At 31.1% G+C, this 27,007-nt stretch overlaps 1 protein-coding gene across 1 annotated transcript in view; it reads left to right on the top strand.

Moving 5' to 3' along the window:
* Positions 1-5,842: 5,842 nt before the first annotated feature.
* Positions 5,843-27,007, top strand: part of Fkbp14 (peptidyl-prolyl cis-trans isomerase Fkb14) — a 60,270-nt gene continuing 39,105 nt past the window's right edge. The window contains exon 1 of the mRNA XM_077444889.1: positions 5,843-6,335. Coding sequence (XP_077301015.1) covers positions 5,953-6,335 — 383 coding nt within the window. The 5' untranslated portion in view covers positions 5,843-5,952. The remainder of the gene's footprint in view (positions 6,336-27,007) is intronic.

Genomic DNA, 27,007 nt, shown 5'->3' on the forward strand with positions numbered 1-27,007 from the left:
AAGGGTTTACCTGTTAGGCTTTCCTGTTAGGCGCATTAGGGTTTACCTGTTAGGCCTTCCTGGTATATATGTATGTAAACATATAAGAGACATAAAAAATTAAACAGTAATTTAATTATTTTTTAAATTTATTTATTTTTTTTGCTATTAGATTAGTCATGTTTAAGCGGTTTATATTACAAATACCGAGCGAAGCCTTATTTTGAAGATTAATTTGAAACTGAAACATTCACTTATCGAAACGTATCGAGAAACGGAAACGGGAACGGGAATTGCATGCGTTATTGGACACGGTTTTGAAAAGACGTTGTTTTCTCCAACCATTATTTGAAATGCGATATATGTACAAGTCCGCCAACTACAACCATTATTTGAAACGCGACGCCTGCCAATTGAAGAAAGGAAATTCGTATTCGCGTAAGTCACGGAAAAAACAGACGATCAACGAAAACCAACGAACAATTAAATTTACAAAAACAAAGGAATATTTACAATACCAATACAAACATTCAATTAATTATGCCACCCAAGCGATTGGTCAATCTACACCTGAAGTACGAAAGAAACAGACGAGCAACGGGATGCAAGACTGGAAACTCTTTTACTGCAAAGGAGTTTATGAAAATAACCGGAGTATGTGGTCTGCTCACGCATCGGAAAACCATATACTTAATTCGTGTAAAACCAGAAACGGAAACGGGAAAAACTGGAATGAATGGCATTGCAAAATAAACAAATAATTGAATAATTTCAAATGTGTTCGCTGCCTGCATTTTTCCGACAAATGGGAATAGGAACGAGAACGGAAACGGGAACGGGAGCGGGAATTGCATGCGTTATTGTGGCATTGCAACGCATGCCGGGTTCATAAATATATATATATATATATATATATATATATATATATACATATATATGTGTGTTAGGTATTGTTTCCGACCTCGATCGATCCGAAAATCGGTTCCTGGTAATTCCCGGAATTTTCAATGATTCGAGTCCCAGCAATGCTCATTTCCAGCTCCAGGTATTGCATGTTTTTTAATAAAACTATTTCACAATTATATTGTACAAGACTATTATTTTTGCATTATTCCGAAAAATAATGTTCAAGTTGTCAACGCTCAAACAAAGAAAAAAAAAAAAAAATAGAACACTTTTCGATTGCACTTCAGTAAAATGAAACAACAAAGCATATACACAAAGGTCGTAAAATTCACGGAAATTAGTTTTTTAGTATTTTTAAGAAGCTTTTTCAAATAATTTTTATAGGTATAAAATATCAGGTTTTTAAAATACTAGTAATATTGTATATTATGTGTTGTTTAATTTTTCTTTTTTTTTAATAACTTCTGATTTAATAAACATATTTACAAATTTAAAGATCAATAAAGTCAAATTATAAAACCCTCAACATGAGGCCCCCCCCCACACCTTCCCCCAACAAACACAGTCTGAAAGACCTTTTCGTCGGAGTTCGAGACGGTTGTTCAGCCAGATTGTACCAGATCGTGCGATGAGGAATTATATAAATTTACACATAAAATATATGTATATATATTTTTTTTTTTGATTTTTAAATGATTTTTATTATTACGAAATTATGTTCACAATACATCTTATATCTATTGTAATAGCTACTGATCTACTGATCATTTTCTATTTTACAATTTTAATTTAATTTGGTTAGTAATCATATTATTCTAATGTTAATCTAGAGCGTAATAGGAAAAATGTATGTGAAACTTGGACATTGTACGCTAAAATATATATGTAAAGTATAATGTATGTATGTGTATATGTATTTCATTAAAATAAAATAACAAGAATTCCGTGAATGATCCAGAGCTGCAGCTCGAGTCCCGGGAATTGGAAAATGGCAATATACCAATACATTGCGTATTTTAGGAATTCAACAAAGCAATATAGGAAACAAATTTAAACCTTATAAATCAGTGTTTCTCGACCGATGGTCCGAGTTTTAAGAATTAAAAAAAAATATATTTAATCACTCTTCAAATCCAGAGGGCAAGAACTTTAAAAAACACGCGTTTTCAAAGTTTATTAGTATTCCATCGTCTGTGGAGTACGGAAAAAACATTCTTTCATAATATTATTTATTATTTTATTATGCACATAGTCGTTAGTTCATGCAAAATAAGTACATTTATTTGTTAGTCGACTATGAAAATTTACTGTTTGCTATTTAGAAACATCACACTTAATACTAGTATAGTATAGGTACATATATAGCAATTTAAACGCCATGCAATGCTTTCTGAAAAAGTTGGTCCATCTCTTACTACATATGTACATACATACATATGTATAGGTTACAGTTGAAGTGTATCTTCCAGTTGTATTTTGGAAAGTGAAAAGGTCGAAAAAGCAAATATCGGAAGGCAAAGATCGAAAATCGAAAGGTCTTAAGTCGAAAGATAAAAAAAGGGTGCATCGTAAACGGTACTATGTATATATAATATATATATCAGTGGCATGCGGTGAAATTATCTCTCTTTTTGTCATACAGCCTTGTTTAATGTGCGCGCGCAGATATGGGAGGAAAAGCCTGTTCCTCTTGTTCCTGTTGTATCCTGCTCGCGCAAATTAAGTGAGGATGTACGACGGGGGGAGAGATACTTTTACCGCACGCCACTGATACATATATACATATATGTATACTAACCGTTTTTCATATGTAGGGGAGAGTGGTGTACCTGTGGACAATTTTCGCTTTTTCACTCATAGCTCAGCAACTTTATTGTTTTATACAAACTTTTTAATGTCATTAGATAGGTTGAATATTCAAGATTAAAATTAAAAAAGAAAAATTAATGATAGCATAACAGTTTTTTTATTTTTTGCAAAAATAATAGAGACAAAAAAATTGTCCAAAGGTTCAACACTATGTTGAACCTATGGACAGTGTATGTTGTACCTTTGGACAGATATGATAATTTATACAAAGTAAACTATTTCATCCAATGTTGAAATTCTCAAGGTCTACATTAAATTCCAACTGTGATTTGAGTCTCCCAGACTGGCCTACCACTCGAGGAGGAGGCAATTTCCCAGAAATTTCCTCTTGACAAATATTAATTTTGTCATCGACCACAAGAAATCTGTTTTTGTCATCGACCACAAGAAATAATTTCAATATCATTTTCGATCGGATTATTCATAACTTCAGCAACATAATACTTGAAACCTCTAACCTTAACCTCTGGACGCGTCCGGAGGTACAAGCAAATAAATGTCCAAAGGTACAACAAAACAAAATATTCAACTAATATTAAAATACACTTCTTTGTGGTTACGTTTTAACACAGATATCGTCGTTACCAATACCGTCGTAACCACTATACAAAACTAAATGCATATATTGTATGAATAGTTATTTTAATAAATATGAAAAAACAAACAGTTCGTTGGTAAATATTTACTTTTGAGTCCCAAATAACGAAATTCTCGAAAAAACTCGAATCTGGCAGCGCGCGGCACCAAAAGGTGGATTGAATGTTGCCAATATTCGATGTTCATAATTCGAATTTGAACATTGTGTAGCAAAAATATTTTCCCCGACCGAAATAAAGTCATTGTCCACGGGTAAATTCGTCCATATGTACACCACTCTCCCCTATGCATGATAAACGAATAATTTCGAATTTTTCAAGGTATGTATATACATACATACATAGTACCGTTTACCATGAATACATTCTTTTCCATCTTTCGACTTGAGATCTTTCGATTTTCGATCTTTGATATCCGACCTTTGCTCTAGGATCTTTTGACTTTCGATGCAGTGAACCAGACCACTCGCAGAGATATTTTATTTTATTTTATTTTATTTATTGAAAAATCAACAGACAACACGATGTAGATATGTATAAAAACAAATAGTAAATATATAATATATGTAACATCCGAGTACAATAACAGATTTTTACAAACATTATAAAAAAAAATGAAAAAGATAAATATAAGGAAAACAAATGAAAAATAAAAGAATAAAGGCTATAACATGACAAAATAGAACATTGCATAATTAAAATATATTATTAAAATATTGGAAAAAGGCTATAAAATAGAATATAAGAAGAAATTGAAATTGACAAATATAAAACAAATGAAAATGGTAAATATAAAATAAACAAATGAAAAGGAAAAGAATGAAAGCCATAACATGATTAAATAGCACATTACATAACTAAACTAAAGTATAAAAATATTGGAAATATTGGAAAAAGGTTATAAAATATAATAGGATAAGAAATGAATCAATCGGTCAAGATTCTCTTGATGTTAGACCTGAATTGATGTAGGGAAATACCAAATAGATCAACCTCATTCAGCTCTCCGTTAAACATACGATAAACGCGCTGCAGATAAGAATATTTTTGGGAATTAGTATTTTATTTATTTATTTTATTTAAATAGGCACACATACAGAATAAAATATAAAAATAAAGTTGTATAATGAGACAAAAAATAATAATAAACATAAATAAAAATATAATATTCCATTTACAGTGAGCACCACATGGTGATATAAAAAAGTAAAATTACAAAAACATCAAGATTTAAAAAAAAAGAAAGACTATAAGGGTGAAGAAGCAAATCAACCACATATTATTTTCTTCACCTTTTTCCTAAAAATACTAAAAGAGTCACTAAAGAGGTCAGGACAATCATCAAAGCTATCGTAAATACGGCACATACGAACGATTGCACTATTGAAAGAAGTGTTGCTTTGACAAATTGGTGGATAAAAAAGATTTGTGCATCTGGTGAATCGGGCATTAAGTATTGAAAGGATCGAGTGAAAAGAGTGCAACGTGTCTAGAGTACCGAACTGGGATTGTGAAATTAACCTTATTCAGTAAATCAGAACAATCAAGGAAACCATTTATGAGCTTAAATAAGAATATAGCATCAGTATGTCGTCGCCTGACAGAAACTTTTTGTTAAAAGATAGAATTTTTAAAATATCGGAAACAGTAGAATGGGTATAGGTAGGAAAAAGGTAGCGTACGGATTTAATAAATTTAAGATGAACTTTCTCAATACAATTAATATGGGATAAATAAAAAGGTGACCATTTTTATTTTATTTTATTAATTGAAAAATCAACAGACAGGATGTACATAGATATGTATAAAAAAAAAACAAATAGTAAATAAATAATATATGTAACATCCGAGTCCAATAATAGATTTTTACAAAAATGAAAAAGATAAATATAAGGAAAACAAATTAAAAATTAAAGAATAAAGGCATGACAAAATATGTAGAACATTGCATAATTAAACTATAGTATTAAAATATTTGGAAAAGGTTATAAAATAGAATATAAGAAGAAATTGAAATTTACAAATATAAAACAAATGAAAAAGGTAAATACAAAATAAACAAATGAAAAGGAAAAGAATGAAAGCTATAATATGATTAAATAGCACATTACATAACTAAACTAAAGTATAAAAATATTGGAAATATTGGAAAAATAGAATAGGAGAAGAAATGAATCAATCGGTCAAGATTCTCTTGATGTTAGACCTGAATTGATGTAGGGAAATACCAAATAGATCAACCTCATTCAGCTCTCCGTTAAACATACGATAAACGCGCTGCAGATAAAAAAAATATTTTTGGGAATTAGTATTGAAAGGATCAAGTGAAAAGAGTGCAACGCGTCTAGAGTACCGAACTGGGATTCTGAAATTAACCTTATTCAGTAAATCATATAATTTACTAGTTGAATATTGTATTCGAATATGGATGACCTAAAACGCCAGTTGGAATAAAAAAAGGCTGATATGTACATGTGTAAATGTGCAACGCCAGCACCGATGCACGCGTAGAGTGTAGTGCGTCGACGCGAACCGCGGCAAATTCGAACTCGTCCGAGAGAGTAGAGGGAGAGTCGGCAGCGGCGTGCTGCGTCCCTCTCTTATGCACGCACCAGAAAGGCCAGCGAGAGCGAGACGCGACTATCGGCAACACAGCGTCATTACATATAGCGAACTTGGTCAAAGTTGCAGTCAGTTTCGGGTGGGAAGTCACGTCGCGCGCACCGGCGTTCGCACACCTCATAGCCCAAATAAACACGACACAACCAAACACACAATGGCACGATTCCTCGTAGCTTTGATGGCCATCGCCGTGTTCGGGATCGGTGCGGCCGTCGACAACGCCAACTCCAAAAAACACAACGGGGAATTCAAGGTGGAGGTTCTGAGCGCACCTGAGGCTTGCTCTATCAAGACCAAGACTGGCAACACCCTCACCATGCACTACGAGGGCAAACTCGTCGACGGCACCAAGTTCGACTCTAGGTAACTTTTTTTCTATTTATTTTTCATTCATTATTATCATCATTGTTTTTTAACAGTTCGGTGACCGTTTTGGAAGGAAAGACGTGGCTGGCCGTCGATACGTGTACCGTTATCTCAGTTGAGTATCCACGCGGTCGGCCTACGTGGTATCGTTTCAAGTCCACGTATCCTCTCGCGTTCGTTAGTGTGTATTTTATATATATGTACATACATACGAACATATATACATATAAGAATTTAGTGTGTGATTTCCCGGATTTCGGTACGATGCGTGATTCCGCTAATCGGATGATTTTGATTTGAATTGTATGGTTTTTTTATTGGTCTTTGCCGTGGTTCGGCTTATGATGAAATGTGGCTGGTTTGAAAAGTGAAATATGTGTAGCCTTGAAAGGCTACGTTTTTTCGTTTTTTTTTTTTGCATACAATTTAATTTCTATGTAAAAACTTAGAAATTAATTCAACATTGACTCACTTACCGTTTGATATAAAAGCGCATTTACTCATACGCACTTTTAATCATACATAAATCATGATTTTTTTTTTTAATTTATTTATTTATGCATATTTACTTGAAACTGTATTGTTTTAATTTATTGTCGTTGTTTTAATTAAACGGGTAAAATCCAACTTTTGGTTTTTTTTTTGCAAAAAAATTTACTTTATTGCAGATAAATTTATTTAATGCGAAATTTCCATTGAATAATAAACTTTTATAAATGTACGATTGGACCATGAAGTGTAACTTTTTTTTAATTTTTTTATATAACTAAATTGGCACACATACAGAATAAAATATAAAAAAAGAAAGCAGTACAGTGAGACAAAAAATATACAAATATAAATGAAATTATGTATATTATATTCCTTGTACAGTGAGCACCACATGGTAATATAAAGCAAAAAAAAAAAAAAAATTACAAATATATGTTAAATATCAAACAAAAATTAACACAATATTGATCTGGGAAATTAATTAAGCCTTTAATTGATTAATTCATTGCTTTCCATATAAATAATACTCGATTTAAAAAGTAATACTTTGATCATGAACCAATAAAGTGGTAATATATTTAATTAAAAGGATTTCCTAGTACATATAACATAACATTTTAATCGTTTTTTAAAAAGTTCGCGTCCGATTTTAAATTATAATTTCAATAACTAACTGACTAGTTGTAAATTTTGAATTATATTAAAATTTAAATCGTTTTTTATCAACGCGAATTTAAAAAAATATATATTTATGATTTTTTAAAACTCGGTCGGCAATTTTCCGGTTTAAAATACCGGATTGCAAATCGAACTGTAAATAAATCAACTTGAGATTTATTGCGATTTTTATTAACTCTTCATAAGTGAGTCGAATGTTAACGACCGGCGACGCTAATTCGCGTCTCGAACAATGTGTTTTTATAATAAAAGAAAACGACATGTCGTAAATATGCAGTCAAATAAAATTCGAACACATTATTTTGTCAAAGTGTTTATTGCATTATATATTTATAATCAATGCGTTTTGCCAGTGATGACGTATGGATGTGAAACTTGGACACTGAACGCCAAGATGCAAAATAAAATCCAATGCACTCAAAGAAGTATGGAACGCTGTATGCTTGGCATAACGAGGAAAGACAGGAAGCGGAACACGTGGGTGAGAAATATGACAAGGGTAGTGGACATAGTGGATAGAGTGAAGAGATTGAAATGGCAATGGGCGGGTCACGTAGCTAGGAGGATGGACGAAAGGTGGACAAAAGAAGTGCTTGAATGGTACCCGAGAGAAGGCAAAAGAGTAAAAGGAAGACCGCAAGGAAGATGGGTGAACGAAATTAGGAAAATGTGCGGAATGAGATGGATGAGTGTTGCGCAAAACAGAGACGAGTGGAAGCGTGTTGGAGAGGCCTTCATCCAGCAGTGGATGGCGAATGGCTGTAAATGATGATGATGATATTTATAAGTACATATATTTTTTTAAATTTTAGATAGTAAAATTAAACTCACCGTAATTTTACTTCTAATTCAACACATCTCTGAATATTCTTTTGAGTTTCTTTAATTGTATATTATATTATATTATCACTAATAAAATTAATAATTATTTGCATTAAGCGGTAGAGTAGGTTGAATATTTGCGTTCGTTTTAATGATAAATTCATAAAAAAATAGTGTACGTATTTTTTAAATTAAATTCAATAAAAAACAATTGCTCAAATATAAATTGCATTATTATATTCATTTGAATATTTCAATTTAAAACGTAAGCTTTACCAGATCTCGTTATTTATATTTCAGACTTAGTGGGTTCTTATCAGCGAAAGAATCCTCATATATATTAAAATTGAGCATTACTGGTTTTTATTTATAAATGCTATTTAAAATGTGATTTGATGAAATGTTTAGATTTTGTTATTGTACGTATATATTTACATATTCACAATCTTTCTTAAATTTATGTAAATTTGACACCGGTTGATTTAAAAGCGAGACAATTATACTTTGTATTAAGGAAATGGTGATTTTTTCCGATATACATATGTATGTATTTCCTCGTTGCTTGTTCATTTCAATGGTGCTAAAATATATTCTCTTTTAGATTCAACGAATATGTTAACATATGTACACATATTGGACTTCGAAGGTTCAAGAATCGTTCTTGAGTCCAAAACTCCGACAATTTTATTTAAATGATCGTATAAATTTTCTGAAGAGGAAAATTTTAAGGCGTCACGTGCAACTATTGGAGGAAAATTGAAATCAAATATACATTTAATGCGCCATTTTCAAAAGCATTTTCCTTGAACTCGTTTATATTTTACACCAGTTTGTAGCAATTACTCGTGTAATCCTATTGCGGATGACAAGTGGAAATTCCTAGAATTGGACATACATACATATTTTCCCAAAATACACGTGTGTTTAGTTTCGTTTGCTCACAGTGCTTATATATACATACATATGTAGGTATGATATGTGCACAGAGTGACACTCGTTTTGTCAATTCTTTATTTTATTTGATTTTAAATTAAATCTCGTGGATTCAAATCTACATTTAAAATCATTATAATACTTATATGATATACATATGTATGTTTTTCATTTCTTAAAGCTTTCTGACATTGAAATTGATAAAAAAAAACTGTCAAGAACGTATTAGTATTTATGTGGAAGGCTATTGCAAATTGAAAATAAATTATTTAAAACGGTTACCCTCTTCAAATGTCGTATATTATAAACAAATTTATTTATTTTATTTTATATATATGTATATACACACATACCAGAAAAGGCTAACAGGTAAATTCTATTTTTTTCGATACAAATAAATTCAATAAAAAAACAAATTAATATTTACTATTAGATTCGCCATGTTTAAGCTGTTTATATTATAAATACTGAGCGACCGAGCCGGGTAGAACAACTAGTATATTATAATTGCTCGTTCAACACTTTCAATTCATAACACTATCAATTCATTAACACTTAATGGCAAAAAAAAACTAATTGCACAGTTGTTAGTTGTGTAAACGTGTAGTTTTAGATACGAAATTGCTATTTTTATATTGATTTATTATGCAAAGCGATAAAACACCAGCTGAAATTTCATTCAAATGTTCGCTGCCGGAAGCTGCAGATTAGTACCAAATCGTTCTCGATTTCATTCACTATCGCAATTTATTTTCATTTTCGTATAAACTTCTACGGAATATAATTGAACTTGTGAGGAATGTTAGTATTGACTATCTCCACGTTAGATTGATTCGAAACAGATTGATGTTTTTGAACTAGCGCATTACAACAACCGGTTTAGTTAATTCCATCCAGCCACAACGCTACTTTGTCCACTTATTTAACGCGATAGAATAAATATGCATTCAGAGGTGACTTTTCTTCGATAATTTTACATATTTTATGTACGTGTTGATGTCCCGAATGCAAATATTTATACAAATTTGATCGGTGCAAATTAATAATGCGAAAGGACATTTAAATTTCGATTGTGTTTGAAAATTTCAATTGATGATGCTTTCACTCACATCTATCTTATGTGGTAGGTTTGATACTTGCACATTCACTTTCTCCACGCGTTTACTTGTAATGCTGACAATATGCATACATATGTACATACATGACGCCATCATTGAAAATAAAATGAATGCCATTTCAGATAAGATCGAATGTGTTAATCAACCAACAGATAATTGTTAAATCACGAGTTCAAAGACCAAAGTCTTGGAGATTATGCTCCGTAAGTGAAACATTTCTTCGTAATTGAAAGTGAGGTATAGAAACTAAAAATCACGACCAAATACCAAAATGTTTTTAATTAAACGTTTGAGTGGTGACGTCTTTTCTGTTGAAAACCAGCCACGCTGAAAATTTCGCCAACATTTACAACTACAATCATTTAGAAATCCAATAGAAAGCAGGTATAAAAAATTGTATCTAGTCAATAAACCCTAACAAACCCTAGATAACCGCCGAGGATTTCGAGTTTTGTAAAGGTGTGTTTAGACTCTCTAATATATCTTGCAACAATATAAAATAAACAAAATAAGTTTTTTGATGAATGAATAATAAAATAATAAATAAATAATAAATTGATAATATCAACAACTTACGTAGTTTGTATTAAAATTTTGTTAATATAAATATTTCAAAATACGAAACAGAACTCAAAACTAACAAAAAATAAAAATCAAATTCTAACGACCGCTACACGCACGGACAATGTTGTATTTCTTGCCCAAAATGCAATGCGAAACTGAAACGAAATGTAATTGGCCATCGCGTATATACATTTTACGTAAGTCTCATGCTAGATCGATTCGACTTTATATAGCCCAATCCCGTAGAGATTTTATGGCAGATAAATTTGTCGACAAATCGCTACGAAGAAAAAAAGGCTACGATGGATCCCGCTTGATGCATATCTGATTGATTGTATTATGTTGTGAACTGCCTTACAAGTTGCTCGTCGCTGAAAAACAAGCAAACGACGAACAAATTGCCAAACAATTGATTTAACTGTAGACAGACCGGACAGTATTAAATTAAAATTTAATAGCTATTCCGTTCGTATATATATGTACATATACTCAATTCAGCCCGTAATTTGCATTATTGCGAGTGTTCAATTAAGATGTAAATGTGGCCAATGACAAAACGAAATGATCGATTGATTGATGCCACTGAATTATATTGCGTTTGTTTGGATATCGACTGAAAGCTTATATTTACGAACAGCAAAAGAGTATCGAATTTGCATATTACATGTTCATTGATCCGTTTTAATATATATTTTAATTTAAAATATAATGTTACCGATATCAATCCCCTTCCGAAAGACATTTCGTGGCGTTTCTATCCAAAGGTTAATTAAATGTGGGAAAAATGGTTATCGATTCGTCAGAACGTACATATACATAGTACATACATATGTTCATGTCCATGTCACTCATATATTCTCGGAGCTATCGATTCTGAATCATCTTCGACGACTTTCACTCTGAACAAAGATGCGTCTTGAAGATTCGAAAGTTAATCCATCGACAGTTATGACGCTTTAACTAGATTTTTTCATCGCAACAGGGTCCATTTGATCCGTTCTATAATTGAACGTTGAGATTATACTGTAATATAAAAACGAAATGCTCTTATTTGCGAATTGTGCTAAACATGTACTAACTATTGTATGTATACCACTAACCGAAATGTACTGAACACGAACGTGATATTTAAATTTAATCATGATTTTGAAATGCATATACTACATACATTTGTATTTGTGCATTTCCAAGCGCTAATCACATTTGAAATTTATTTACAGTTAAAAAAATAACTAAAATAATTGTTAGAGATGTCATTTTAGAATGAAATAAAAAGTACATATACGATTCTTTGATTTTCGTTATAAATATTTAAAAATATTGCAAAAAAATAATACAAATCCAAAATGTAATAATGTCTTAAATATCACACGTCATTCGTGCTCACTGTATTCGAATAAATTTCCTATATACATTATAAGCAATTTTAAAAAATCGTTTGTACTTTTTGTTTTTTAAAAACAAAAAGTACAAACGTAAACAATATTATGATTCTAGCGAAAATTTATTTGTACATTTTCGATGATTGCGATCCCTACACGGAATGTTGACAAAGCGGCTGTAATGTAAATGATTGTCTTACAAATAAACCATGAAATGATTATATTAAAAAGAATTATGTGTGCAAGAATCTCTATAGTGAGGATATGCCTATGTATGTGTATATGCTATATGTAATAATATCTATAGCGAGGAAATGCTTTATGCAAGAATCTCTGTGGCGAAAAAAGGTTAATTATATTGTATTATATGTATGTATGAATTTCTATAGTAAAAAAATTATGTATGTAAGAATCTCTATAACTATTGCAAAATGCAAGAATCTCTGTAGTGAAAAAAATATATATGCAAGAATTTTTATAGTGAGAATATGCTACATATATGCAAGAATCTCGTAGTTAAAAAAAATTAAATGTATGTACCTATGTATATCCAAGAATCTCTATAGTGAGCATATGCTATATACAAGAGTCTGTGTAGTGAAGAAGTGTTAAATGTACATATGTATATACAAGAGTAAAGAGGATATGCTCTACATATGTACCAATCAATGTAATGAAAAATCAATAATCACTGTAGCGAAAAGAAGCTTATTGTATATTCAAGAATTTCTATAATGAAGAAAAGCTATACGTAAGAATCTTTATAGTGAGAAGATGCATTTTCGATGGTAAAAAAATGTAAATATTCTATAGTAAAAAAATGTTAGATGTACACGCAAGAATCTCTTTAGTGAAAAAATTCTATATGCAAGAATCTTTATAAGGAGAACGTATTATATGCAAGATTGTCTGTAATAAAAATTTTTTTAAATGTATGTATGTATGTATATACAAGAATCTTCATAGTGAGGATATGCCGTATGCAAGAATCTCTGTAGTGAAAAAATGTTAAATATGTATATATGCAAGAATAATATTTAGAGTGAGGATATGCTTTATGCTAGAATCTCTATAGTGACGAAACGCTATACATATGTAAGAATCTTTATAGTGATGAAATTCAATATTCTCTCAATTGAAAAGCTATTGCATGCGAATAATTTAATCACCAAAGCAATAATCAACCAGTCAACATTCTACGTAACGATCGCATCAATCGAAAACGGCCCTTAAACAGGCACGCGTCCCACAAATCCATCAAAACCCTTCAAACACTCCCGAATTTTTAACAATTAAAAAATCACTGACAACTATCATCATCATCATCACCATATAGCCAAGCGAAAAACTGTCCATTGCTGCACAACGTTAAGTGGTTCCACGTTTAAAGGTACACGCATAGCGACGTGGGGCCAACATTTTTCGAGACACACCTGTGACACATTGAACCAAGTCCAATATTTGCCTATTCGAGCGATTGATTGATGGCTCGTTGCGATGACTGCGAAACGTCATTTGATGATTTGTTCAAGTTTTCGACACTCTGTTTACTCATTTTAATGCATCGTGTGGCATACATATGTATGTACTGAGTGTGGTGCACAGCGCGAGAATATCCACAAACATTGTGCGAATTATATTTTTAATCTAACTTTGATATATGTATGTATGTAGATATGTACATACATATGTATGTATTATGTCTGTGCCTGTGTGACATGTCCTTCCAGAACGGTGTGCGAAACATTTTCAATTTGGTTTGTCGTTTGCGAGTTTATTGTTTGAACATGTTTGTTTGTAATTATTATTGGACTGCATTTTGCGCAACGTTCACACTTACTTAGTAATAAGTTACGTAACGATGTAACGTTTTTGTTTGTATGGTGTAATTACACGTACGTACATATGTACAAATGAACGTTCGTTGAAACGACACTTTTATACTATTTGCCTCGTATCGTATGCGACTGAATTTAATTTGATAAACTGAATTAGTTTCTGGCAAAATGATAAACATATATACACATATTTAGATAAAATACATTTTATTTTAATACAAATATTATATACATACGTATATGTAAGTGTAAAACGTACATGCAATCGCATTCACCCTCCACACGAGCCGCGATGGCCAATTACATTTCGTTTCAGTTTCGCGTTACATTTTGATCAAGAAATACAACATTGTTCGTGCGTTTGGTGTTCGGTAGAATTTGACTTGCATTATTAAAAATAATATTTACATTAATAAAATTTTAATATAAAATACGTAGGTTTATATTTTTCCTTTAATTTACGTTTTTGTCACTGCTTTCGTAACGATCTTTCAGCGAATGGTTTGTTTTCAAAAAATTGAAATTATTGAAGCGTCTAAATATACACACATATTACAGACGAACAGTAAAATAAGGGGTGAACACATTCGAATATATTAATTCTACATATTGCTTTTCGATAACAATGAAATTGGTTCATCACTTCACACATTAATAAGCATACATTTTGTGAAGCGAATTCTATCGACGTGCATAATATATAATATGTATTGCGAAAATAATCCAAATGTACTTGCTTTCGTATGCGCATATTTTTTTACCCTCGCCGATTAAATTATTAAATCCTATATATAATTTTGTGTGAATTATTTCAATGCAAAATCAGCATTTTAGAAATAATACTCGCCGACTTCTTGCGCGGATGGAATTTTTTTTAAATAATTCCATTTTATCGCCTTACCGGTTTCAGGTAAATCGAAACCGGTTAGGGGCAAAATTTACAGCCGAAATATGCTAATTATACAATAGCATGCGTTTCGTGTTTCAATTTGCCAAACAATGCTTGATTACCCAAATTGCCAGATATGAATATTCTTTTTTTCGATCTGCATACAAAATCTTTAATTTATTTTTAAACCGCGTGCATCGCTTTCAATGTCAATGCATATCTTAGACATATCTTTGGCAAGGGGCAATAATATGTGGTGCATTGATTTTAGCAATATTTTATTAATAGATATACCTGAGAAGCCCACTTTCGAAGAGACAGACAAGTACGCAGCTAAATACATAAGTATCTGCCTACGGCTTTCTTATCTTAGCGTAAAGACGCAGACACACACGGCATGCCTAGGTAGACTCCAGCTGTGAATAGGCGTGTCTTCGTGCCATTGCTAATTCATACGATATTTCTATTTCGAAAATTTATCCTGCATTTCTTCAAATATGAGAATCCCCGTCAAACTCATGTATGTCAATAAAAGGATAAAATATCACCGAAATCATTCCAGGGGTCTTGAAATCATGCCTGGATCTTCATAGCATACATTGGGCGTGCTAGCGCTCGTGAAAGAAAAAAAAAAAAAAAAAAAAAATATATATATATATATATATATATATATATATATATATATATATATATATATTGTTTTTCTTGAATATTTTTTCTTGATCAAATTACGGATTGTATTGTTTTGAAAACAATACTCTTATCAACTGACAGACGGTCTATTTGTACATGTGAAAATAAGTACGACAAACAAACCATTTATCTCAAACAAATCTATTCGTCAATGGGTTTCATTACGCACAATACAGCCGAAACGATCTCCCTCGACTCATTATAGCCAATTACATTTCGTTTCAGTTTCGCATTGCATTTCGGCCAAGAAATACAACATTGTACGTGCGTATAGCGGTCAGTAGAATTTGACTGTTATTTTTTGTTAGTTTTGAGTTCGTGTTTCGTGTTTTGAAATATTTATATTAATAAAATTTTAATATAAAATACGTAAGTTGTTGGTATTATTAATTTATTTATGGAATACGTTTATATTTTATTTTAATGGAAATTTATATTTTTAGACGATGAAAGTAATTGTCTTAATCACGCTATGGACAGCAAAGCTTACAGCAATAATATTAAAGACCTTGCATTGAATTGTATTGTAATAATATTATATAGACTTCATCCTTAAAATAATAAAATTCAGCCATGCCATTTTTATTTTTGACATATATTTTTGCAAAAAAAAAATCAAAATCAAATCAAGTTTGAAATATGACATTTACAATTTTGTCCATTCGATATTATACATTTGTATGCTAATTTATACATTAAAATGTACTTGAAAACAGCCGATGGACACGCAAAAAGTCAAAGCGTATTATTTATGTATATAGTACTAATATACTATACATAAATGGCGAAAGCATAATTTTGACATTGTTATTGTTGTGTTATTTATTTTTTTTATCGTTCAAAACACAACATGCTCTTTGTTATGTCGATTTCACTTCGCCAATTAAAGAGGACGCGTGCGTACATTTATTTGCATTTAATTTGTAACGAAAATGTTTTTAAAGCATACACATTACGGCCTAATGACAATTTAGCGATTATTTTTACCGTTTTTATTTTATCTAACCAGTTAATATCTCAAATTAGTCGAAATTGTAACGGATCATAATCAACACGTGAAGTATAGGGGCTATGCGTTGAATATAATATGTAAAATATGTACATACTTATTATAGTTATCTACATTATTTTCACTTTAACTGTATATATGTACATACGTGCATTTCTATATGTATGTATGAATTTTTTTAATTATACGTTTGAATTCGTTTATTAAAAATACGGTTATAGCGAGAATATGAAATGGTCAATCTATCTGGTTCAAACTTTTTTTCCATTCAATCACGTATGTGCATACATATAAAAATAACGAGCTCACTATCTGAATATAAGATATCAGGTTTCATAGATAAAAAATGAAAAATTGCGAAAAAATCCAATTATATTTTTGTAAATGTTATAGTCTAGGAGTACATTTCATTCGTTCATACTACATAGTTTGTTCATTCACGAACCAAACTGGCCAGTTATGGTATTCACAAAATAACAAATTGACAAATGAACTAGTTTGTTCATGCACAAATTACCAGGCATAAATATTCTTAATCGCCTGTTCCATCCTCCGATATTTTTAATATTACCGGAAACGGGAATTATAGCAACGCTGTAATGCGGTCCCATAGGATATCCTTTTTAAATACTTGGCATTTCATAAATTTTCACAGCTAAAAGTTTCACCTACATATGTATATATTTTGTCTATTAGCACTAAAACTAGGACCAATAAATAGTTCGTATATGAACAAACTAGTACATATGTTCATAACGAACCGAAGTGAACACTTGGACGGGATGTACTTATGTTTTTTGCATGGACAAGTATGGAGATTTAAAAAAATAAATATATGTAAATTAATAGACCTGTAGTCACATATCCAAGGTCTGGCCAGCAGCACCGGGCAGGGATCGAACCCATGACCACTCAGTTTACATGTTAACCACTAAGACCGGGCGAGTCGTGCGTATTTTATATTAAAATTTTATTAATGTAAATATTTAAAAACACGAAACACGAACTCAAAACTAACAAAATATAAAAGTAAAATTAAACATGTCGCATTTCTTGACCAAAATGCAATGCGAAACTGAAACGAAATTAAATTGCCCATCGCGGGTCGAGTGGGGGGTGAATGCGATAGCATATATATTAGACTAGATCGGTTCGAATCTATATAATACATTTTGAAAATTAGTTCATTTCAAAGTGGCCCTTCTCAAAAGGCACTATTTTAAATCTATCAATATATGTAATTCCCATACAAATTACTCTTTTGCATTTTTTTACATATCAGCAAAGACGACTGATTCGAACGACACTTATCAGACAGCGGTGAATGTGGCACGTGGTTTTTTTTAGATAGTTTTAAGCATATAGAAAAAATGTGACATTCATGACAAGCGTGCATGGGACTTGTGCGATATTGCTGAACAACCGTCTCGTTCTCCGACGAAAGGGTCGTTGTGTCCTCATGTTGAGGGCTTTAAGGGTCAATTCCTTGACCTTTAAAGTGGGCTTTAACACATTCGACCTATTTCGTTGAAATTGTATGATTTATCCTTGCTTGACGGTGATACATCCATTCCAAAACCAACCTTTGGACCATTTTCGTTAAAAGAATATGGGATACACAGTTATCGATCAATGTCAAGCAAGGATACAATTTTACCGACAGTGGTCCAAAGGGTCGTTTTGATATAGATCACTGTCAACCAAGGATAAACACTGCCATACAATTTCAACGACATAGGTCGAATGTGTCGTTTTGAAAGGAATATCCCATGCATGAGTTAAGGGCTGAGGACAACCCTCTACCATTATATTAAAATATCACCAATTCGTCACTCGTATGACACCATCATATTAACAATAAAACGACTAACCAGCAGAGATAAAAGACACACCTTATTTAATAAGTACCATTGATTTGTGGCACACCTAATTTAATAAATAACGCCATTGATTAAGCACTGATTAACCGAAATTATACAACACGTGTCTTGTTTTATTGTATTTACAATTCATTGTTTTAAATAAGAGTATATAAACTCGACACTGGTTAGAATTTAAGTTAGTCCGTAATCAGCCCTTGTACTGAATATTTGAATGGTTTGAATAAATCATTATTTTTATTCAAACCATTCGTCTGCAACTCTTTATGCCACGAACGTCACATTTTTTTCTATATGTTTAAAATTATCTATAAAAAAACCACGTGCAACATTCACCGCTGTCTGGTTTCGCGCTTAGTCGTCACTTGCCTAAAATTTTCCGAATTTTATTCTTGAGTTCGATTGTATGTGAAAAGTTGAATGGAAAGGTTGTGTCAAAAGCTCTATGGCATCATATGCGAGTGAAAAAGTCGATTTTTTTCAAAGCCATAAGCTCATCGGGCCGATGATGTCACAGTTTTGAGAGCTCGCGATCTGCGGCGAACTCGATACTAAATGACCCTGTTTGGCAAATGCCGTTACAGAAATAAATGAAATTGGCAAACACGGGCAGAAACGAGAAAAGAAAGCGGTCGACATACGAGAAGAATGTATTAAGTGTATGCACACACACACAGGTGATTGTATACATACATACATATTTGGCGTTACGACAAGTTTGAAACTGGCGTTCGTGGAAAATGTGTCCTGAATAATGAAAACTCTTAGGTGTCTTCTCTGTGCGCTTTAAATTTTATATCCGCTACGAAACCGATGAAATAACCGAGGGAAAAGGAGTGAAAATACCCGGCAACTTTTGACTTTGTTGTTTTCTTCTTCTATATACATATTTTGCTTTTCGCGAAAATCATACCGACCGACGCTTAACATGCATACTTAATGAATAGAACTGTCAAGATTATTTCCTTTCGAATTTTTTTGTTTAGATTTATGTATTTGCGTATATATGTACATCTACTACTGTCTCACCTGAATATGAATGATGCGTTGTTTTATATTGCTATGACGGATTCGACGATTTTCCGGATATTTGATTCAATTGTCAATATTTTTTCCATATATGAGCCGTTATATTTGAAAGTGGAGGAAGTCCCATTTTCAATTCAAAAACCATATTTCTGTTTGACTTAATTCACAAATTGTTATCACTTATTTTAATTCGATATGTCCATAATCTCGGAAAAGCAGAATAGACGTATTACAGGCCACAAGTATTTTTAAATATTTTTAAACGCAAAGCTTTTAGTTATATATTTAGTGTTTTACTAGATATTTCTCGAAATAAAGAAAAGTGGAATTATGCCACTTTCAATTATAACGGCTCATATAGTCAATACTTTAATAGGTAAACGGACTATTTAACAATCGTGAATACAGAATATCTGGCTCTAGAATTTTTATTAGTGTGATAGTTCTCGAATTTTTATTAGTGGGATGACCATCGGTGGGTGGAATTTTCGAGTGTTTAATATTCCGTGATCGAGATTTTAGTGACATGTGCGAGATAGCTATGTGCGAAATACTCGCCGAATCAATAAAATTATATTCAATATTCAATAATATAATTTTAAATCGCATTTATACATATATTTTTTAATATTAATAGGAGCAGAAGATTTTTCATTTTAAAATTTTATGCACATATTACATGTTAAATCATCTTAAATTCAAATGTATTTGAAATTAGCGAAAGTTTTATTTAATTATTTTTTTTCAAAATTATTATTGTAGGCAGGTGACAAATTTGTTGAATTTCTTGTTCATAATATAAACCTGTCAATAAAATGGAATAAATTATATAAAAATATATAAAAATTATAAAAATTAATTAAATTGATTTATTCCATTTCATATACATATATATATTATTTTATAAATTCTTAAATGATTTTTTTTATTTGATTTCAATATCCTTTTTCGATATTTTCAATACTTACATACATATATCTAAGGGTCCGAACTATGTAAGAGCCGAATGAACAAAATGGATATTTCATGGGTTTTTCACAGAATTATTATAATTTATCAAATAAAAATTATTTTTTAAACAATAAGAGAATGATATATTTTGAATGTAATTAGTAGTACCAAATCAATGATAATCTAATATAATATTTTATATGGACCAAAAGTCTCCCTCTGACCAATTAAAAATAGATGCGCCAAGGACAGAAGAAAGTTGATAGTGGATAAGACAATCAAGAAAAATGTAAAGTTATTTAAGAAGCAGTTGTCAAATTCGTTTTGAAAACTCTTTTATAAAAAGCAAAAAAAAGTTTTTTAAAAACATACCTCTTTTATAATTTGTATATAAAATTATTATTTTGAAAAAAACACCAATAATTTTTTTTTCTATCGCCATCTATGTTTAAAACTAATAAACAAACGTCAACGGTAAACGTCACCGAGTATCTCGCCGGGCAGATTTTAAAAGCTTCTTAAACGATATTTTATCTCTATCGTAATGGCGGAGGATCCATATTGATGAGCAATATGGCAAAGTATGAAAACGATCGGATAAGAGGCAAACTTTTTCCTGAATTGTAATCGTAAGTGAAACGTAAAGGAGGTATGTAAAAGAGACTATTTTTATTATAGGTATATTAACGTTAGTTTTTAAATACGATTTAATTTATATGTGCTACCAGTATGACCCATTATCAACTTGCCCCGCTCCAAAAGGACACTGCTCTCGTAAAAGTCCGACCCTTACATACATACATACATATATCTCAAATTAGAATTAATGATTCTTTTTATTTTCCTAAGCATTCGATCCAAATTCGGCAATAAACATTTATCTTATTGCTTTTAATTGGTTTGTACATATTTCCTCCTGCACGCAAACTGTGTAAACTTACTTCCTTCATTAGGATACTTCATTACTTGTTAAACTCCAAAAAATTGAGTAATGTTTCCACGGCGAAACATAAATTGAATATATACCTTCAGCGAGATGAATAAAATAATAGAATTGTCGTGTTTTCATGTCAGTGTTTTTATTGTTTTATTCAGAAACTCTCGTAATTTTCTTTTTTTTTATATTCATTTCGCACGATACCGTCTTTTGTATTTCGACTGAAATTTTTCTGATAAAGTTTATATTGAATAGTAATAACGTAATTATATACATTCATACATTTTTCGATTTTTATTCCACTATTTTTTTTCGAACCTTTAACATGTTTGCTCTTTACGAGAAAATTTAAGTATAGTCCTTGTATCAATGTGATGAAAAGGAAAAAAAAGTCGTTAAATTTAATAAACCGGAAGTGGAATTTTTTCCTCTTCAAAAAAAGTCAAAAATCTTGTGACCACACGATTTTTTCCACACCCCTGAACGTATTTAGTTGAAAATTTATATTTGTGTTTGCTATGTACTAACTTAGAGTTGATAAGGTTTTGGTCAGAATTCCTAAACCGGAAGTAGTATTTTTTTTTAAAACAATATTTCATTATATTATTTTGACCTTTTAAATTATTTTTATCTTCTTGATATATTTATTGTGTATAATACATATAGTGATTTCTAGTGACAAAAAAAATTGAACAAAATCCGACAACCGGAAGTAGAAATTTTGTCTTGTGTAAGTTTACCTACATTTGCGCTTTAATTTGTATTGAAAATGCTGTCATATCCGTTACGTGTGAACTTGTATTTATGTTTCATTATTGAATTTTGTTTTTTATCCTCCTTACATTCCTCAAATACATAGGTAAAGTCGTGGGTTGGTCACATCCGAATTATTTTTATATACAATCGATTGATTTACAATTTTCAATATGAATTGAAATCACTCAACGATCCTGAATATAACAACCAAATCACTGTTATTTTTCTATTTATTTTTTTTTTAAAAAACATCCGATAAAATCAGTCCTATCTTTAGTTATTGAATAAAGCTCATTTCGTTCACCGAAATATCTGTAATGCATCGTTTTCATTATTCAAACCACGATTCAATATATGTATTGACAGGTAGATTTTTAATGTGCTCGAATTATTTTTGATATCTGTCAGCCATTTCATATTAATCCTGTTCATTTTTAAATAGAATAGGTTTAATAACGTGTGCACGATCAAAGCCAAATTTAATATATGTTACATATCTGCCTTTAAATTCGATTCGACTGCTGGCAAGATCTGAATGTTATTACAAAATCCAGATCTTGTTACCAATTAGTTTGCCAATTAAACTCAATTGTAGTGTGGGATCTAATAAAATCAACCCTTCCTCTTTGGCATATTCGGCTGGTCATGTTGATTGTTGCAAGTGAAACATATACTTGCGGTTTATAATTAATATGTGTATACCTACGTTGTATAGTGTGTATACGGTTACCTGTAGCATCGATTTTCATGGCAATTATATACGCCGCAGGTGTATTTTTCCTATACATATATATATATATATATATATATATATATATATATATATATATATATATATATATATATATATATATATATATGTATATATATATGTATATATATATATATATATATATATATATATATATATATATATATATATATATATATATATATATATATATATATGTATATATATATATATATGTATATATATATATATATATATATATATATATATATATATATATATATATATATGTGTATGTAGTACATAGATATGTGCGTAGTAACAATAAAGAAAATTCGAACTATAGAAGTGTTTGAATTCAATTATCTCCCAAACCGCTAACCGAATCAGACTGAAATTTTTTACATGTAATAAAAATTCCAATCGATATTTTTTTAATATTTTTACCTCGACCGGAAGTAGAACTTTTACTCTAGAGAATCGAGGTTTTTTATGTTTTTCTCAGAAACCTTTTAGTTTATTGAACTGAAATTTAAAATCTCAAAGTTTAAAATTTACACCAAATTTTGTATAAAACTTAGTAAGCATTCGGTAGTTTACTCTTATCCGATTTTCCTTACACTATATTTTTCGACCTCTTAAACATGTGTCCTCTTCACGAAAAAGTAGATTTTTTCCTCTTAGAAAAGTCAAAAATGTTGTGACCACACGATTTTTTCCACACCCTGAACGTATCGAGCTGAAAATTTATATTTGTATTTTTTATGTGATAAGCTTATAAACTTAGAGCTGATAAGGTTTTGGTCTGAATTCCTAAACCGGAAGTGGTAATTTTTTTTAAAACAATATTTCATTGTTTTATTTTGACCTTTCAAATTATTTTTATTTTCTTGATATTTAATGTGTATAATATTTATAGTAACAAAAAAATTCCGAATAAAATCCGACAACCGAAAGTAGAACTTTTATCTTGTGTAAGTTTCCCTACATTTGCACTCAATTTGCATCGAAAATGCTCTCACAACCGGTACGTGTGGACGTGTATGAATATTTAATTATTGAATTTTGTTTTTTATCCTTCATATATTCCTCAAATATATAGATAAAGTCAAAGGTTGGTCACATCCGAATTTTTTTTAAAACAATATTTCATTATTTTATTTTGACCTTTTAAATTATTTTTATTTTCTTGATATTTAATTTGTATAACATTTATAGTGACTTTAAGTAATAAAAAAATTTCGAACAAAATCCGACAACCAGAAGTAGAACTTTTGTCTTGTGTAAGTTTCCCTAATTTGCCCTCAATTTGAATCGAAAATACTCTCACAACCGCTACGTGTGAACGTGTACATATGTTTAATTATCGAATTTTGTTTTGTGACCTTTTAATATTCCTCAAATACATACATAGATAAAGTCGTGGGTTCGTCACATCTGAATTTTTTTATACGTTTGTGTATATAAAACGATAAACGTTCGTGATTGAAACTGTAAAAGTGATGGGTTGGTCAACATCCGAATTTTTTGTATTGTATCGAACAATATGATTTTTTTCATTGAAAATTTCACACTGCACGTAACATACATATGTCTACATTACAGTTTGGAAACTTCTGCTTTATTTATGGTATCATTTGAACGAAGGGTTTGCACGTGACACCGTTGCAACTGACGTCGAACGATGCAGGCGAAAGTCGGTTGCAACCAACTGGTTCTGATCGCCACGTGAAAGTTCGAAGTGCTGATGATTCACATCGAACTCGATGCTTACTCGAAATGAATTTTGAGCGGATTTTCCCGCCACTTAACCCTCTAACCACCGCTAAAAGGGGGGTCGACACCGATTTCGAAAGGTCGCTTTCTGTTTCGAATGAGACGTGGCGACTTTAAACGGACCAAAGCGGCGGGTTCGCTTTCACCGGTAATTAAAGGCTTCGTGCCCAAATATTTCGGCCGTCAAACGTGACGGGTGCATCTCTCGTTGACCGTTCGATCCGTGTTCGATTGTCGAAAAGAAACGAAAGCTATTTAGCATTTTCGAGTGTCGCAGGCTCATCTGTATACGGAGCACGAGCCGGGCCGCAACGTGTTATTTATTCGCGCCTTGAGGAAATATGAATATCGTTCTTTGACTTTTTCATTCCGTGGAGCAATAATGTTAGAATTAATGACGCTTTCGTGTGCGGCGACGACTTTCCTGAACGCATTCCTATATTTGTATGTCTTTCAGTGTTGAATTTGTATACGAGTATGCGAAACTTTTCTATCGATTTGGTGCAGTTTCAATCTGATTTTCTTTAAATTAATTTAAATAAAAATACGCATTTAATAAATGGGGGAAAAATCCGGCATATGCTATGTTTGATTTTGATTTTCAAATGCTTTTTATTATTACTAAATTATGCTAACAATACATCTTATATCTATTTTAATAGCTAGTGATCTACTGATTATTTTCTATTTTATAATTTAAATTTAATTTTGTTAGTAATCATAGTATTATATTATTCTAATGTTAATGTACAGCTTAATAGGAAAAAAAGCTCAAAAACCTATTTACAATTCTTATAAATGCTCATAATATATCTAATATATAATATTAATTAAAGACTCTAAAGTTTATTCCTGAAGGGTATACATATATATGTACATTTTGTTGTAATCACCGAGACTCTTCACAAGTGTGTTAGTATGGTTATTAGTGATTCTATCATTGAATCTACTGGTTAGTTTGTAAGTAATGTCTGTAACTAACGGAATATTATTTACGGCATGCAGTTTTTTCAAGTTATTATATATGGGTGTGTTATAAATTATTTTTAGGGATTCATTTTGTATTATTTGAAGCTTGGAAAGGTTAGTATTCGAGGCGTTATTCCATACATGTGAGGCATGGGTTAATAATGGTAATATGAACGCGCGATATAATTTTATTTTATTTTGAGTTGATAAAGAACTATGGCGATTAAATATTGGGTATATTGAGGATATACCCCGCATCACCTTGCATTTCGCTGCCTCAATGTGAGGTGCCCATCTCATTATTTTATCGAACGTTACTTCTAAATATCTTACATATTATTGATTGCCATTTTAGACTTTCTCCAGAGTGGATTTTCAGATCTGAATTTGGCTTATGTTTTCTAGTTATATGGTATGTAAGTCAGTATCAATATTCCCGCCATAGCGATTTATCGAAGAGCAGCATTTTTTTTATTTAGAGGGCTATAGGGGCGTTAGCCCCCCAGACCCCTAAATTTAAATAATATATTACAATTATGAAAATGATGTATATATTACACGATCATTCAATCAATTCTTTGTCTTGAATTTAACCCACATATTTTATTTATTTTATTGAATAAACAAGAAAACCGAAATATTTCTAAGAGATGACAGCTAGCTATCTACACGCCTCTATTTGCCACCCATTAAAACAGTGGTAAAGCTACTTTTTCACTCTCATTTATTTTTCTTCTATATATGTACGTACATACTACAAATATATGTACAATATGCAGGGGCGAGATATTACATACTACACATCTTACTTAGGTGATGCATACACACATATTATATTATACATACATATACTAGGAGCTTTACTAGTTGAGTGCCATTTCCGGTGGATAGTCGAACGTTTGCTCCACACTATATATGTACATACATAGACAAATAAAGTACGCTTTTAAAATTTTGCCACTTTGCATTTTAAATAATAATGAATGTTCATTCTGTTTTTGTCCGCCATTGTGTTTTCGTTTCTGTCGCTAGCGTTTTTTTATTTCCTGATTGTTTTCTTTATTTTTTTTATATATTTTGTTTCCTATTTTTGGCAAATTTGGCGTTTCGAGAGCGAATTGCGAACTGAGCGAATTGCGTTCCTTTTTATTTGTAAACAATTTTTGGAGCAAACGACTGATTGTCATCCGAATTGGTTGTCTCAGATGGACGATGGGAGTTCT

Source organism: Arctopsyche grandis, chromosome 2 (genome assembly GCF_051622035.1).
Source record: "Arctopsyche grandis isolate Sample6627 chromosome 2, ASM5162203v2, whole genome shotgun sequence".
NCBI lineage: Eukaryota > Metazoa > Arthropoda > Insecta > Trichoptera > Hydropsychidae > Arctopsyche > Arctopsyche grandis.